We start from the raw sequence: 15412 nt of genomic DNA on the forward strand, positions 1-15412 counted from the left end.
GGTGCAAAAAAATCTGAATATTGAGAAAATCACCTTTAAAGTTGGCCAAATGAAGACCTTAGCAATGCATATTACTAATCAAAAATTAAGTTGATACATTTACAGTAGAGCATTTACAAACTATCTTCATGGAACATGATCTTTACGAAATTTTTTGGTGTAAAAGAAAAATCGATCATTTTGACCCATACAATGTATTTTTGACTACTGCTACAAACATACCAGTGCTATTTAAGATTGGTTTTGTGGTCCAGGGTCACATATTTGAATCAATTAAGTATTTGCAGCGCTACTTTAACTTCTTTTATATACATATATATTTGTCTTTTGTTTTTAAAACCTCCCTGTTAATGTTTCATTTGACTTAGCTATGGTATTATTTGAAGGTTTGTTTTTTATTGTCAAAATTGTCATTTTCCTTTTGCTGAAGAACTCGTTTTGACTACACTGATATTGATCAAGGTATTGAGCAGTATTTCCTTTGTGTTACAATGTGTCATACAAACTCTTTAGAAATAAGTGGTTAGAAAACCATATTGCGTACTACTGAAACAAAGTATAAATTCATGAATTATACGATAATTATATTTAAGTTTAACAAGAGGCTTTTTTGTTATCAAAACCAAAGAAAGAGCACTCTTATCTGTTTTATAATACCTCAGATTGCTCCATTCCAGTGATTTATGAAAAATTATTTTACCAAAGTAGAGGCACACTGATCCAGATCACTTCACATTTGTGACAGGAACTACGCAATAAGTAAAAAACTGTATTTCCACAGGGGAACCTTCATCCCAAAAGACCAAACTCCATATGCATAATACATGGAGATGAACAATCACTTGGGATCCAGAACAATGAATTCTCAAAGGGATTTCCAAAAAAAAAAAAACTGACTTTGGCTTTTGAAATATGCTGAATGTATGCCTGAGGTTGAATAGTGTCTCTAAGGACTCCTTTAAGGATGACACTGCCCAAACTCAACATCGCTCCGCTGCCATAATACTGAAAGGACCATGTATAAAGTGCCAAACAATGTGAGCATTTCAGCATTTAAGTCTGTTTATTGGTGAAAAAGTTCAAAGGAAATGGCACAGAAATGATCTGTAATTGTCATGACATTACAAACTGGATGTCTGTTAAGAACTGTTGATTTGATTTATTGTGCCATTTGTTGTTCAAGTATAACTGCAGATCAATCTATGAAGAGCACCACAGATTGATCTCAGAATCAATGAGAACCGCGTGTGTAAAACTGTCTGTGATTTTGTGTTTTGTTTTTTAAAGGGGAAGGCATAAACAGCTTTTAAATGATTGTGAATTGTGTCTTTTCATAACACAAGATCCGTGTCACAATTTGAATACTAAGGGCCAGATTTACTAAAGGCAAATTAGTCATTTGCAAATTAGCAAATTATGGATGATAATTTAACAAGCGCAAATGTTAGTAAATTTATTTTAATACTGAAAGTCTGAAAGGAAACTCCTACAAATCCATATTAAATAAAGCAATAACTGTGTAGCACATTTATTAATAAACCATATCATTTATTACATGGTTTAGCAATTAAATCATGATGTAAATCATAACAATGAGCCTTTAATTGCCTACATAGCCTAATAAGCGCTCAAGCGCAAGCATAAAGCTTGCCGCAGCACACCGGCAGAAGTAATGATTACGAATGTGTCAGGGGGAATAAAACAAACAAAAACAAAAAACAGTAGGCTTAAGAAATAAAGTCAGTGACACTGAATGCGCCTGTATTTATGCTTCATACGAATTACATAATCTGAGAATATTATCCTATTTGAATTGCTTCACTTAAAAGTAGACATTTTGCTCTTTATAGATATTTTTCATGTCTGTAAGGCAAGTACACAAGGAGTTTCAAAGTTTCAAGCTCAAGTTCAGAGACTAGGGTGGCAGAAAGCTCATCCTGTTTGATTTAATTATTTTACAAAAGCACAGCATTTTCACTGTTATTCTGAGTGCACACAAATAAACTTAGATTCTTTACAGATTCGAAAGATGTCTTACTTTTGTCTGAATGACCAAAAATGATCTTTACTTTAAGTACTTTAAGAGCAAGTGAGCGCCTCCATCTGTCAGGCAGTAAGTGCTATACTTTTCAGCGAATATCTGTGTATGTTTGACAGCCTACATCCTTCATAGATGGAGGCTGCTGTGATTTAGGTTAAAAACACATAAATACTCAGTATCAAAGCAATAGTGACCACATAAAAAAACAGTTACTCACACTGTTGTGGTGCGACATGACTGCCGGATCAAATGTAGACGACATAGCATCGTCTTTTAGTTTCAATGTTTCTGAAAATCCTGCATTGAATTGTGCCTTGTTTGTAAACGGATCAGCAGTAAAATGAAGTAAACAAAAGACCAAGTTCTCACTAGGTGCATTTCCATTTAAAATTTCTGTAAATGTTTTATAAATGTCGATAAACTGTTGCGAAATGACGGCGTTTCCAATAACTGATGTTATGAAACTAAAATTTTTTTAATAATTTAACTAATATTTTTTTTTCTTCAGATAAATCATGGTGATGGATGTTGGTAGTTTCACATATGTTGCAGCCACCGCACTAGCCATTAACTTTAATTGTAGGAGATGTAAGCATCTATCTTTACAGAAGCAGCATGGAAAGCCGCTTCTAGAATGAGCCACAGCGTGTTACGTCATAAAGTGGCACATTCCACAACCTGTTGTTTTAGCAGATTGGTTTCAATATAAGCTGTTTTAAGACTAACAAGAATGTTTTGAGTTCTGAAACCTATAGGATGTTTTTCATAGACCTTTTTCCTGAAGTCACGCCTGACTAAGAATGCTTTGCATTTCTGGTCTCCTGTGTTTCTCATCAAAGTAGAGTATATTTCCAGCTGTTAATCTAATGATAAACCTATTAAAATGTTTTTAAAAAGCACACGGCTCCATTAATGAGTGTGTAAATGACACGAAGCTGCAGACATTAGTTACATTAAAAACAGATGGATGCTATTTGAATGGGTTCCTATGGAGACCGGAACAGAAGAGCATCTGATCTGACGTTAGAATTCGTAATGGCGGCGCTCATCGTTTACTCCGGAAAAAGGGCTGTACTGCCCTCCAAAGGCAAAGCACATTAACTACACATTTGGTCAAAATTGAGTTAAGGCTTAAAATGGACTTTGTGACAATGGTTTTGTCTTGTGGCAAAGTCTCCTGGTTTAATTTTGTCCCGTTTCAGAGAAACAAGAGTGTCAACATGTTTGACTAGCTGGCGTAAAAACTTTCAAGGCATTTTTCTCAGTTTCAGTGTTGGCGTAGTTACTGCACTTTGCCTTTGGAGGGCAGTATAGTACAATGACCTCTTATGTCAAAAAAAAGGAAATTTAGATTTCTCAGTTGTTGTTTTTTTAAGATTTTTTTAAGCATTTTTGCCTTTTATTGATAGGACAGTAGTGAGACAGGAAATGAAGCGGGAGAGAGAGGGGGGCGGGATTGGGAAAGGTCCACGAGCCAGGACTCAAACACGGGACTAGGGATGTTAACCGATGACCGTTTGACCGGTGGTTGACCGTATCAACGTTAACCGGTCAAAGTTGTCGGTAGTCGGTTAAAAAAAAAAGTGCCGGTGCGTCTTTTACGCATTCTGAAGGTGCCTGTTTTATCCATTGGTTTTATCATGTTGCAGTCTATTAGGCAACATTCCGCATAAGATGGGCTTAGATTTGGAAATACATTACATCTACATTTCAGTGGTAACCGATAAGGTGATGATGATCATCATCTTTCTTTATTATGGTTAGCACTACCTCAACTAAAGCGGCGTCTCTTCGGAGCTGTCATTTTCTTTAATGAGCCGTGGCAATGTTTCAAATGAGCTTCTAACCTAGACAAACGCCTTTATTTTCAAAGCGATCACCTTGTACCCAAACCATTTGAAACTAAGGAGCCATTTGTCCTACGATTACATACAACAAGCTCTTCGGCGCCGCGTTTGCGGGACTCATGTTTCGCGCTGTAGTGGATTTTAAAAAAGTGACGTGAGTGGCAGTGTGTGTGTGTGTGTGTGTGTGTGTGTGTGTATGTGTGTGTGTGTGTATGTGTGTGTGTGTGTGTGCGGGAGGCAGAGCGGCAGAGAGATGCGACAGAGTTGCGAAATTGCAGGCACGGCTCGAAATGGCTGTTATTTCAAATAGCGTACCATATTAAACTAATCGGTTAACCGGTTTCAACCGGCTAATGAGGCTCGGTGGTCGGTCAAGAAATTTTTTAGTTTTCGCCATCCCTACACGGGACGCCCTGAAACGCAACGACGCTGCACGTCGACGCACTGTCCATGAGGCTATCAGTTTCACATGATGAAATTGTACCATTTTTAAGATTTTGATACTATGCTGCCTTTTCCTAAACGATTTTTATTTTGTCCGTAGCTTGAACGTTACTAAATTTATGGCTATCGTAAGTTGGCTGGATAGCTATGAATTTCAGGAACGGAATTGAGAAAAACAGATCATTTTAATTTCACAGGTTTAATGAGAGTTGTCTGTCAAGTCAGGAGCACTATAATGCATCATTACACAAACATACTAACGTCTGTTTTCCATTGTTTATCATGAGCATAGTCTCTGAACATTTGATCATCCCTTGTACGTTTAGATGGCATGAATAATGCAGCCAACCATGTAGTTTACATTTAGAAAAGCGAGAGCAGCGCAACTGTCTGCGCACTGTGCATATAACAGACTGTCATCTGACTTCTCTTTAGTAACTACTTCAACAGATCCTTCTCTGGATGGAAAAGTCCATTATGAAATTGTTTAGGGCACTGACATCACCCAGATTGAGCAAATTGAGAGGAGCAAGATCGTTTAAGCAGATACTTCAGACTGCGTTGTTGCGCTGTGACATCTCACGATATTAATAAATAAAACTTTGCGTGCCGTAGTTTACACAGGACTGGGAGGGAATGTGCATTGATACACCTTTATTATATATGTTACGTGGTTTATTTTTGATAGCTGAACTGTTTTTGTGGTGTTAAGAGAAAGCACCTCTGCAACGCGTTCTTAACATTTAACAGATTTATTGCTTGCTGCTATAAATTGCCATTTTGCGGCACTAAACGAGTGAATTTTGCCAATATATTTTCAGAGATGATAGTCGAGATGTAATAGAATAGTAATGTAATTAAAACCTATTTTTGACCGAAAAAATTTACACTAAACCTATTTTTTGAATTTAGTTTAATTTAGCACGGCATCCGACGGGATCGCATCGCACATTCAAAAGGACATTTAGATGCCACTGTATGCCACACCACACTTCTGTAGATGTCACCATAGAAACGGGCTCTACACCTGCAAGGAGTATGTCTACAATATGACCATATACCTAATACCTGCTCAACAAGACCTGCAGCTGTGGGAATTACTTTCTGAGCCTGAAGCAATGTCAATAACTCCTATAGATCTCACTGTGAACAATTAAACTGTGGACCTTCTGGTAAAAAAATGACAAGACTTCTCTGGTGACATGTGCCAGACTTCTACTGCATTCGGCTTTCGATCCAATCAACATCTGAACTAAGATTCACCCTACATTTTTTTCTTTTTCAATCCATTACTCTAGGACTGTACATCACAATTTGATCGACTTCCAGTTTATTGCGACTATAATACATCATAAATTCTCAGAGATTGTACATTTGGTCCTGAATGTGGGTCAGATTCTCCTTGGCTCTAGTTCAACAAGCTCCATTGCTGGATCAAAACATGGCTATCCATCTGCTCCTCTATCTCAGTGTGGTTTCAGCCAACACAGACTGAGCAGATATCCCACAACCTCCTGACAGAGCAGAAGACATATCTACAAACCCATCATGACAACTCCATCTGCTAAAGGTCACTTTCCATTATCAGTTTTTGGCACAAAATCAAGTTCATTTGACGTCAGAGGTCAGTCTGTCAAAGTTTGGCTCTCTCCACTATTTTGAATTAGCTGTGTACAAAACAATTCTTTTTTGTCACATCCCTGACAGCGACAAGTGGCATTTTGAGAGCTTTATATTTTAGTTACAAAACCAAAAGGACAAAAACTTTAGAACAATTCTTTCCATTTGTGGTGGCTTCTTAAGTTGTCAACGAGCTTTATTGGTGGCCATTTGACGATGAAAACATGACACAGCGGAGACAAATAAACATTTGTGTCGTCTTCAGGCACAGATTTCTTGGAAGACAGTAACAAGAAGTGTGTAATTTCTAGATCACCAAGAAAAGACCTGCAATCAGTGCGTTTCAGCTATCAGACCGGGATTTAACAATTGACAATTTGACTTTAAGAGTAGGGCTGGGCGATATGGCAAAAATGTAATCTCGATATTTTTTTCCCCATATTGAACGATAACGATATATATTTCGATACAAGCTGTTGATGTTGCCATCTTTAAAATAGTATCCCAACAATGACTAAAGCCACAAAAATGAAAGGGTTCATTAAATTACATTTAAAGTATAGTTTATTAACAAAAACAGATTACAGATTTGGCCTTAAAAATTAAAACAACTTACTAAAATAAAAAAAATAAAAAAGTTGTGACAGAGTATGTTAAATGAGAGTAAATGTACAAAATGTAAACAAAATTATTGTAAAAACATAATTTGTAACACAATTATTTATTTATTTATTATTATTATTAACACAATTGTTTATTTTCTCTATTATAGGTTGAGCTATTTAAATTAGAGGCAACCACTGTATTTTGAAACAATCTACAGTATAAATAACAAAAAATTACGACACGGTTCTTTCTTAATCGTATTAAGTGCAGATAATTCAGCCATAATCAAAGTAGGCTACTCTCTAAATATTCAAAGTGCAAATAGAGACGGATATTTCAAGCATGATACAGAGCTATAGACATACACAACCTATTATAGCCTACATACAAATAACAGCCTAGATATGTCATGTAGCCTAATTTGCGTGCATTGGGGGGATTAAAATTGCTTTTGAATGCGCGTGCGTTTTTTGCTTTCGGTTTCAGTTTTAACAATCGCGCCAAACTCTCAGCTGAGCTAAGAGTCACTTTTCAGGTAGCCAAACCACTTATATAACGGAATTCGTGCTACCTTTTTTGTCGACAATTTCAACATCTTTGGATAATAACTCGAAGTTAGTTTCACTTTCGTCGCTGCTTCCTCTCTCTTTTTTTGTCGTCCTGGTGTTAAGTTTGCTTCGCAAAGTGGAAATGAACTTTGTACTTTGACGTGCACACGCACGCTGTACGCTGATTGGCTGTTGTCGCATATTTCTACTGTGTGATTGGCTCTTAGATTAATCCATATCGAGCAAAAAATGTCTAGAGCCTATCATCGTTATTAACATAAATTTTATCGCGATTCGATATGATATCGTTTATCGGCCCAGCCCTACTTAAGAGTATGGGTTGGGACTGTAAAAAGAGGTCATTATGTTGCAATTTTACTTGTTATTGTTTGTGCCACAGAAATTGCACCTTTGAGTTTTGAACCATTATGTGAGAGTGTGTGTGTGTGTGTGTGTGTGTGTGTGTGTGTGTGTGTGTGTGTGTGTGTGTGTGTGTGTCTTACCTATGAACCCTGAGGAGGGTGGGTTGGGCTGGATGTTCTCCAGATTGTTACCCTGAATCACGTCCCATAACTGCCAGATGTATTTCGGGTGCAGGATGTAGAAAGGCTGAGTGGGGAAGTGTATCCTATGCTCCATATATGGAGTAAACAGATTGTAGTCTGGATTCGAGTACCACTACAAAAACAAACACAAAACAACAACTACATGAGCAAAATGGCTCTTGAAGAACTACCAAATTTGGATTCATTTCAACCAGGGACAATTGCAAAAGACTGAAAGTGGAAGGCTGCCCTTCAAACGTTCAGTCTGGTTACACTGAGATGAAGAATTGTTCGGAAAACAGCTTTATAGTCCACTAGAATCCTATTGCACATGTTCCTGCAGTAACCTCAATAATGTTACTCAATAGATACAACAGAAGAGCCTTCAATCTGTGACTTCTGACACTATAGTCAAGAATCATTGTCTAAACCAAGGTTTCACAAACTGGTGTTCAGCTTGTAAGGTGATGAAAAGCTTATTTATACACAGTATAATGTTTGGTTTTGTTTTTTTACCTGCAATATTTACTTACCTGCACATCATATGACTACTAAAGGGATAGTTTGCCCAAAAAAGACAAATTAAGATATTTTTGATGAAATCCAAGAGCTTTCTGACCCTGCGTACACATCAACACAACCACCATGTTCAAGGCCCAGAAAGGACATCAGTAAAATAGTCCATGTGACATCAGTGATTCAACCTTAAATTGTGTTAGTTGTGTAGTATGAAGGATCAGAAATCTCTCTGACTGTATCAGCAACATCATTATTGCTCAGATGATAAACAAAGGCCTTACGGGTTAGGAACGACATGAGCGGTGAGTAATTAATGACAGAATTTTCATTTTTGGGTCAACTATCCCTTTAACCAACATCAAAGAGCCATTATCATGCAAATGTTAAAAATGATTGAAACACTTAAATGATTCAAGCAATCTTTAAGAAAACATTTTAAAAGAGTAAGCTGAAAAACGTTTGGGAATTCCTGTTTTAGACAAATCACAAAAGTTGTGAAACTGAAAACTAGCCTCCAAATGGCTGATTATTGCACACTACATATTGTAGACTGCTCACTGTTATATTATGAAAATCAAAAGTTAAAGAGCAGGTCATATAGGTTTTCAAAAAAAAAAATTTTTTTTGCAGTTTGCAATGCAACTATCCTTCAATGTAAACAGTCTGCAAAGTTGTTAATCAAAAAAGTGCATTATACTTCAAGATATTTGCTTTCAAAAGAAATAGTGGACTCACCGTATCACCGTAAAGAGTTGCATTTTGTCAAATCTCTGCCTGTTATTGATCTACGTCACTGAAATACGAACTTCCGCTAGTTAGTGTGTAGTATTGATATCATGTCGAGAAGATGCTGTGTTTTGCTCCGTGAAAGCAAGTTTGTTTTGTTTTCATTGCTGAAAGATGATGTGAAGAATAAGTGGTTAAAGATATTTTTTTTCCACGATACAACAGCAATACCTCGTCATTTTACAGAGGACTGCGTCTCTATCCTTGGCTTTTATCTTCTTTGGCTTCTAATCTTCTTTACTTGGACTAATAAGTGATTCCGAACCGCAACCTGTAAGTACGATTGATACGTTATGTGTACATTTTCAAGTGAGTGCTCAAAATATCTAGTTTTGTGATGTATACCTAGTGCAGCTTTAGGTTTCTAGCTAAACCATGATATTACCATCTTCCTGAAACAGTTTTGATGATTGGCTGTGAACCCACTATTTCCAAATCCCCTACTTCTTCAGAGAAATCTAGAATATGTTGATTAATGCAGACTTTGTTTAAAGAATGTAACTTAGACGTATTTTGGTTTACAAACTGTATAGTTTCATCAGCTAGTCACATTTGCACTCGGCTAACGTATCCAGCATTGTGGTTTTGTTAAGCGTTTACTTGTTTAGCAGCTTTAGCTGTGGGCACGGTTCGCTTGCATAAGTGTTAAACAAAATGTTTTTATGTCATTTTATTGAATGGACTTGAGCACTATATTATAGTTTTATGTAAAGGTGCATGCTCAGGGTTGCCAGGTTTTCATAACAAAACCCACTTAATTGCTACTCAAAACTAACCCTATTGCATTTTTAAGGGGGTCCCCTGTTAAAAATTGCATTCTGGGGTGTAAAATACACACTTATTTAAATTTGCGTTCCAGGGGCTAAATATGACGTTATTGGGGACATCAAAAACAACCGCGAACTTGGCTACACAGATGGTAGTGCTCGCTAACTTGCTCAAGTACTCCTCTCTGTGCCAATCACAACAGGCTTGGCTAGCTGACAAATCAGAGCAGAGTAGACTTATGGAAGGGAGGGGTTTAAACTGATCAACACAGACTCATGCACAATTCATTTTTAAAACAATGACAGTTTTTATAAATAAAAAAACACCAATGCTGGTTTGAAGACATAATTCCTAGCTTCTATTAAAGTAAACCTAAAATTAATTAGCACAGAATTATTTAAATTCTCAAGGAAAATTCTCTTTAACATTTTGCACTTCTGTTCAATTAGCAGGTTCATTGTATTCACAGTATGTTAATTGCACATTCTCAAAACGCTCCACAGCATTGATCAAGTGCTTTATGAGACATACTATTGTATTCTTGAATTGACGAGGAAAATATAACGGTGATGGAGGCTTGAAAACAGACGGAAAGACTTTGAAAATGACTGTATCGAATGAATCAAATTAACCGCTGGCCTCGCACATGTACAGAAGCTTACTTATTGACCCTCTTGCCAACATATTGACCTTCCTGTCAAGAAAAAAAGCTCTTTATTGAAAGGGAAAATGAAAGCACTGCAGTTTAATTGCCTCTCAGTTCCACATGGTCAGATACACTCTTGATCTTCCTTTTCTAAAGAACTGCTATGGAAATGTTGCCATTGTCATGTTGTCTTCACATAATCACGGGTCATAAGGTGGCACATATCGTGTGAAGGATGTGCCGTCACTCTGTGGGAGTTTAGTCAGTCAAAATGTCCATCTATTCTCTGTGTATTCCATAAATGCCTTGTTTCATATCTACAACAATGGGGGAGGATGGGATTGGGAATGTCAGAAATGGTGTTGTAAGGAGGTTTTCAGAGAGGTAAGGGTACAAAGGACTGATTGGAAGCATTTATAATCTGCTCTGAGCTTTTTTTCCTGTTATAGTGGTTTATGATTCACAGCGGTATGAGAGCACTCAGACCAGACTAATCAGCATAACCGTCCTACACACACTCAAAGCAATATGCTCATATGAATTGCAAAAACACAACATCACCTGTTCTCTGTACATGTGCAAGGAAAAATATACATATACATATATATATATACATACATATACATATACATATATATTAGGGGTGGAACGGTTCACAGAAGTCACGGTTCGGTTCGTACCTCGGTTCAGACGTCACGGTTCGGTATGATTTCGGTACAGTGGAGGGAAAAGCAAAACAAAAATGCAGAAGGCAATTAGATGTATTTCCACTCACATACCCAACAACCGCTGAACAACGGCAACACACAGTCCTCCTCTTTTCCACCACTCTCTCGCCTGTACTACTGTAACTGACTGGAAAAGCGAAGTTTTCCCAAACTTGCGATCTAAGGGGCCGTTCACATGTCGCGCCTAAAAACTTTCTTTCTTCCTGATCAACAAAGCGCTCGGGCGCTTGCGCTCCGGAAGCGTCTGCCGTTTCTAAGCAACCATCAGCTGCGCTCTAGCTCCAAGCCTATGCGTCTCCATGCATTGTTTCTTCTATTAGCGTCAAAATAATGGGGGCTTGACAAATCATAAAGTTCAGGAAATCCCTGGACCACAATGATGGACCGTCGAGCTGACAAAAAATTGCTGAGTGCCAGAGAATGTAGACGGGCTCTGATAGACGCATACATAGGCGGAGCTTGGCTGCATCGACGCCAATCAGAGCTTCAGAGCTAAAGCGGGGCTAAATATTAGCTGTCCCTAAAGAACCCGCGTATTTAACAGTAGTTCCGCATTACATTAATTATTTTGCAGGCAAGTTTTTTTTTTTTTTTTCATACCGTGTATTCTCCGTTTAAAATCATGCACCGAACCGTGACCCCCGTACCGATTCGGTTCGAAACGAATACATGTACCGTTCCACCCCTAATATATATACACACATATACATATATATACACATATATACACATATATACATACACATTTATACATTAATAATTCTCAAAGTCAAAGCATACCTTTAAATGTTATAGAATAAACCATTGCTGCTGGTGCGTTTTTGGGCATTTAATACTCACTTTGTTCAGGTTGAGGGTGTATGGAGCAGGATCCCACGCTACAAGTGTTACATTCTTGTACAATGAGCTTGTGTTGAACTGATGCTTTGGATTCGCCAGGATCTGCACACAAAACAGATAATATGTTACACTGAGAGGACAAGCAAAAGAGGAAAAAGGCAGATAACTGAGGGAGTTCCAAGCTTATTGTAACCATCTCTATGTTTGGCTAGAATACATACAATCACATTATTATCCAGGCACAATGTGATATGCTTTACATATGATTAAGAGAATCAGTTCACACTAGGGCTGCCCCTTAATATTCGACTAACCGTTAGTAAATGAGAAAAGGCTTGAAAACGGAGCAAATGGATCTGTCCGTCACACTCTCTTAAAATACTCCATTTTTGGATATACAGATGAAAGTGATACATCTTTCGAATCTGCGTTTGTGTGTGCACATTGCACTCGGTAACACTTTCTATGAAGCCTGTATTTATAATACATTATAAGGGTATTCTTAAGGCATTATAATACATTAATAATACATTATAAAAAAAACTTATAATATGTTGTATCATCTTATGAGTATTCATAAGTACAGTCTTAATGTATTATAATGTTTAACTTATTTGTGGTTATAGCTTTTAACAGTATGATTACCTCCTCCATAGTTATAACATATTATAAGTCTCATATCTTGCCATGTTTCTCATGTCACTTTACTTAAAGCATACAAAGACCACTTATAAGTAATTATAATAATATTTCTCATTATATAATAATATTTCTATATTTTTCCCTTTAGACAGCTTTTTATAAGTAACTCTTCAACTGCATGTCAGCTAACAGTCATTTTTATGTAATAATTTTTAAATTAGTATGCCAAATATATGCTAACACTGTATTTTTGGTTCCCCAAATGACAAACTGATTATAAGTAACTTTGCAAGCATGTAAACCTTCTACAACCTAGCATAACCTTAACCTAAGTCTACTAATATTCTAAGGAGTGTTAGATAGTTGAAAAGTTGCGTATAGTCAATAGACTTAGGGGACCATCAAAATAAAATATATAAATGAAAAAAATATGTAATATGGTATAGTCAATTGTAAATTAGGTAGAATAAATATGTGTGTTATAAATAATCATAATCTTAAAAGTTATAACCTCAAATACTCAAGTATTATAATGTATTATAATTGTTGTTATGAGTATTTATGAGATAATATAACATATTATAAGGTTTATTATAATGCATTATGCATTCATTATAATGCCTTAGAAATACCCTCATAATGTATTATGAATAGGGGCTTCATAGAAAGTGTTACCAAAACGTTTAATAAATTGATGTGAAATTAATAATTTTCATAGGGCCCTATATAATAAATAGAATCTTATACAATTTCACATCGATTTATTAAAAGTTTAACATCAATTTAAGTTTTCTCACAAAATGTTATCAAATTCTGTGTTTTAGCATGTCTAATTATTTGAATGCATACTTAATTATTCAAATGTATTCCTAAAATAGGCTTATCGTCCCCCCCCCCCCCCCCCCCTTAGAAATTCTGTTGTGTATTAACATTTTTTGGTTATCAAATGAAGGCATAAAACATTAATTTCATTAAACTTTTAGTTATTGAAAATTAGGCAAAATTTATTTTTCGGCAAAAAAGGGGATTTAGTATTAGAATTAAACCCTGGAAGAAATGTTGTGTGATTATACCCTTAAAAATAATGTTTTATTTTATCTTAGTAGTAGTAGTAGTAGTAGTAATAAATTCTACTGAACAATAGTAATATGTGACCCTGGACCACAAAACCAGTCTTAAGTCGCTGGGGTATATTTGTAGCAATAGCAATATTTAGATTTTTTTGCACCCTCAGATTCCAGATTTTCAAATAGATATATCTCGGCCAAATATTGTCCTATCCAAACAAAGCATACATCAATAAAAAGCTTAATTATTGAATTTTCATATGATGTATACATCTCAGTTTTGTAAAATTTAACCTTATGACTGGTTTTGTGGTCCAGGGTCACATATATTTCTTCAACAATGTCTTCAAGTTAAACTGGACTTATTTTGATGGGTTGCCGTGACTACCTTTAACAGTTCTTTGTGCATATGATAAGGCTAGTTTGACTCAAAATGGAACGGTCACTTGTGAAGTGACTCTCAGAGCAGTTCTGGAGATGTGGTTCACGTATTTATGTCCTCATTTAGTGAGACGGCAGACGCTGAAATCACCGCGAGAATAACATGAGCTTCAGTATTTGTGTAGTAAACAAATCAGTGCATCTGCACCATTCATGAACAGAGACACGCAGAACATGCAGGATTCATTTTTAAATGGCATTTTGCGGCTGAATATTTACAAATACTAGTCCATGTCGTGGTTTGATTCAAGTGTAATGACCTACTTTTGATTAAATCATCCAAACTCTGACAAACTCCATGATATTACGCATTTTTCAGTAAATTGTTTTTATGACTGGGTTCTGTGACTCAGTCCGTGTTTTCCGCATCGCGCAAATCAATAGGGCCTTACACTTCTGCGGAAATGATGAGTCAACTCTTAATACAATTATTGATAAACTAGTGTTTTCTTTGTTTTCGGTTTATGTAGTTAATGCAGCCTCCTTACTCCTTATTCATAATCATTACTTCTGTTGCTTCGGTAGAGCTGCACAATTAATCGTCAATAGATCGCGATCTCGATTCGACCCCCCACACAATCTTAATCCAGCATTTATAGGCCTACGATTCAGCCAATTATTTACTTATATTAAACAAAACTTTTGCTAGCCTAATTACTGCACAGACTGCTGTGAGCTGATGCAGCGACAGGTTCGCCGTTCTCTCCAACATTACATAACCATTTAAACTTCTTCTTCAGCGCACATTCTGTCAGATGCAAATCATGGCGCCTCTGTCTCAATATACTGTACAACGCGGCATTCATTCACATCAGATGATAACTCAGCGGCAGAGATCCACTCACGCAGCGGCTTAATTTACACTGGGGACACGCTTTTCAAAATCCCGTTGGTGTCCACTCACTTTCAAATGGTTTTGTTAAAGCAAACTCTTATATTGTAAAATGCACGCTCAGCGCCGCCGAGAGTTTTGCGGGATCGTTAAAACGAAACCATAAGTAAAACCCGCACGCGCATTCAAAAGCCATTTTAATACCCTGCATTTAGAGAGCGACTCAAATTAAGCTACATAAAATATCTAGGCTGTTATTAGTATGTGGGCTATAATAACTTGTGTAGCTGTGTAGATGGCTCTGTATCATGCTTGGAAAATTCGGTCTCTATTAGCACTTTGAATATTGAAAGAGTAGTACTTTGATTGTGACAGATTTATGGACCAGCAGAGCAATGGAACCATATATATCCATTAACCCCTAACTATTACTCCCATTTTTTTAACAGAGATGTGAAAATGAAGAATTGAATCTTAAATCTTTATAATTCA

General features: G+C 36.6%; 1 protein-coding gene across 2 annotated transcripts in view; it reads right to left on the reverse strand.

Moving 5' to 3' along the window:
- Positions 1 to 15412, reverse strand: part of st6gal2a (ST6 beta-galactosamide alpha-2,6-sialyltranferase 2a) — a 111555-nt gene that overhangs the window by 8114 nt on the left and 88029 nt on the right. For both annotated transcript variants that reach the window (XM_073845405.1, XM_073845406.1), the window contains exons 5-6: positions 11939 to 12040; positions 7610 to 7784 (exon numbers count right to left, since the gene is read on the reverse strand). In XM_073845405.1, the coding sequence (XP_073701506.1) occupies positions 7610 to 7784; positions 11939 to 12040 (277 nt within the window). The remainder of the gene's footprint in view (positions 1 to 7609; positions 7785 to 11938; positions 12041 to 15412) is intronic.

This window comes from Garra rufa, chromosome 8 (genome assembly GCF_049309525.1).
Source record: "Garra rufa chromosome 8, GarRuf1.0, whole genome shotgun sequence".
Lineage (NCBI taxonomy): Eukaryota > Metazoa > Chordata > Actinopteri > Cypriniformes > Cyprinidae > Garra > Garra rufa.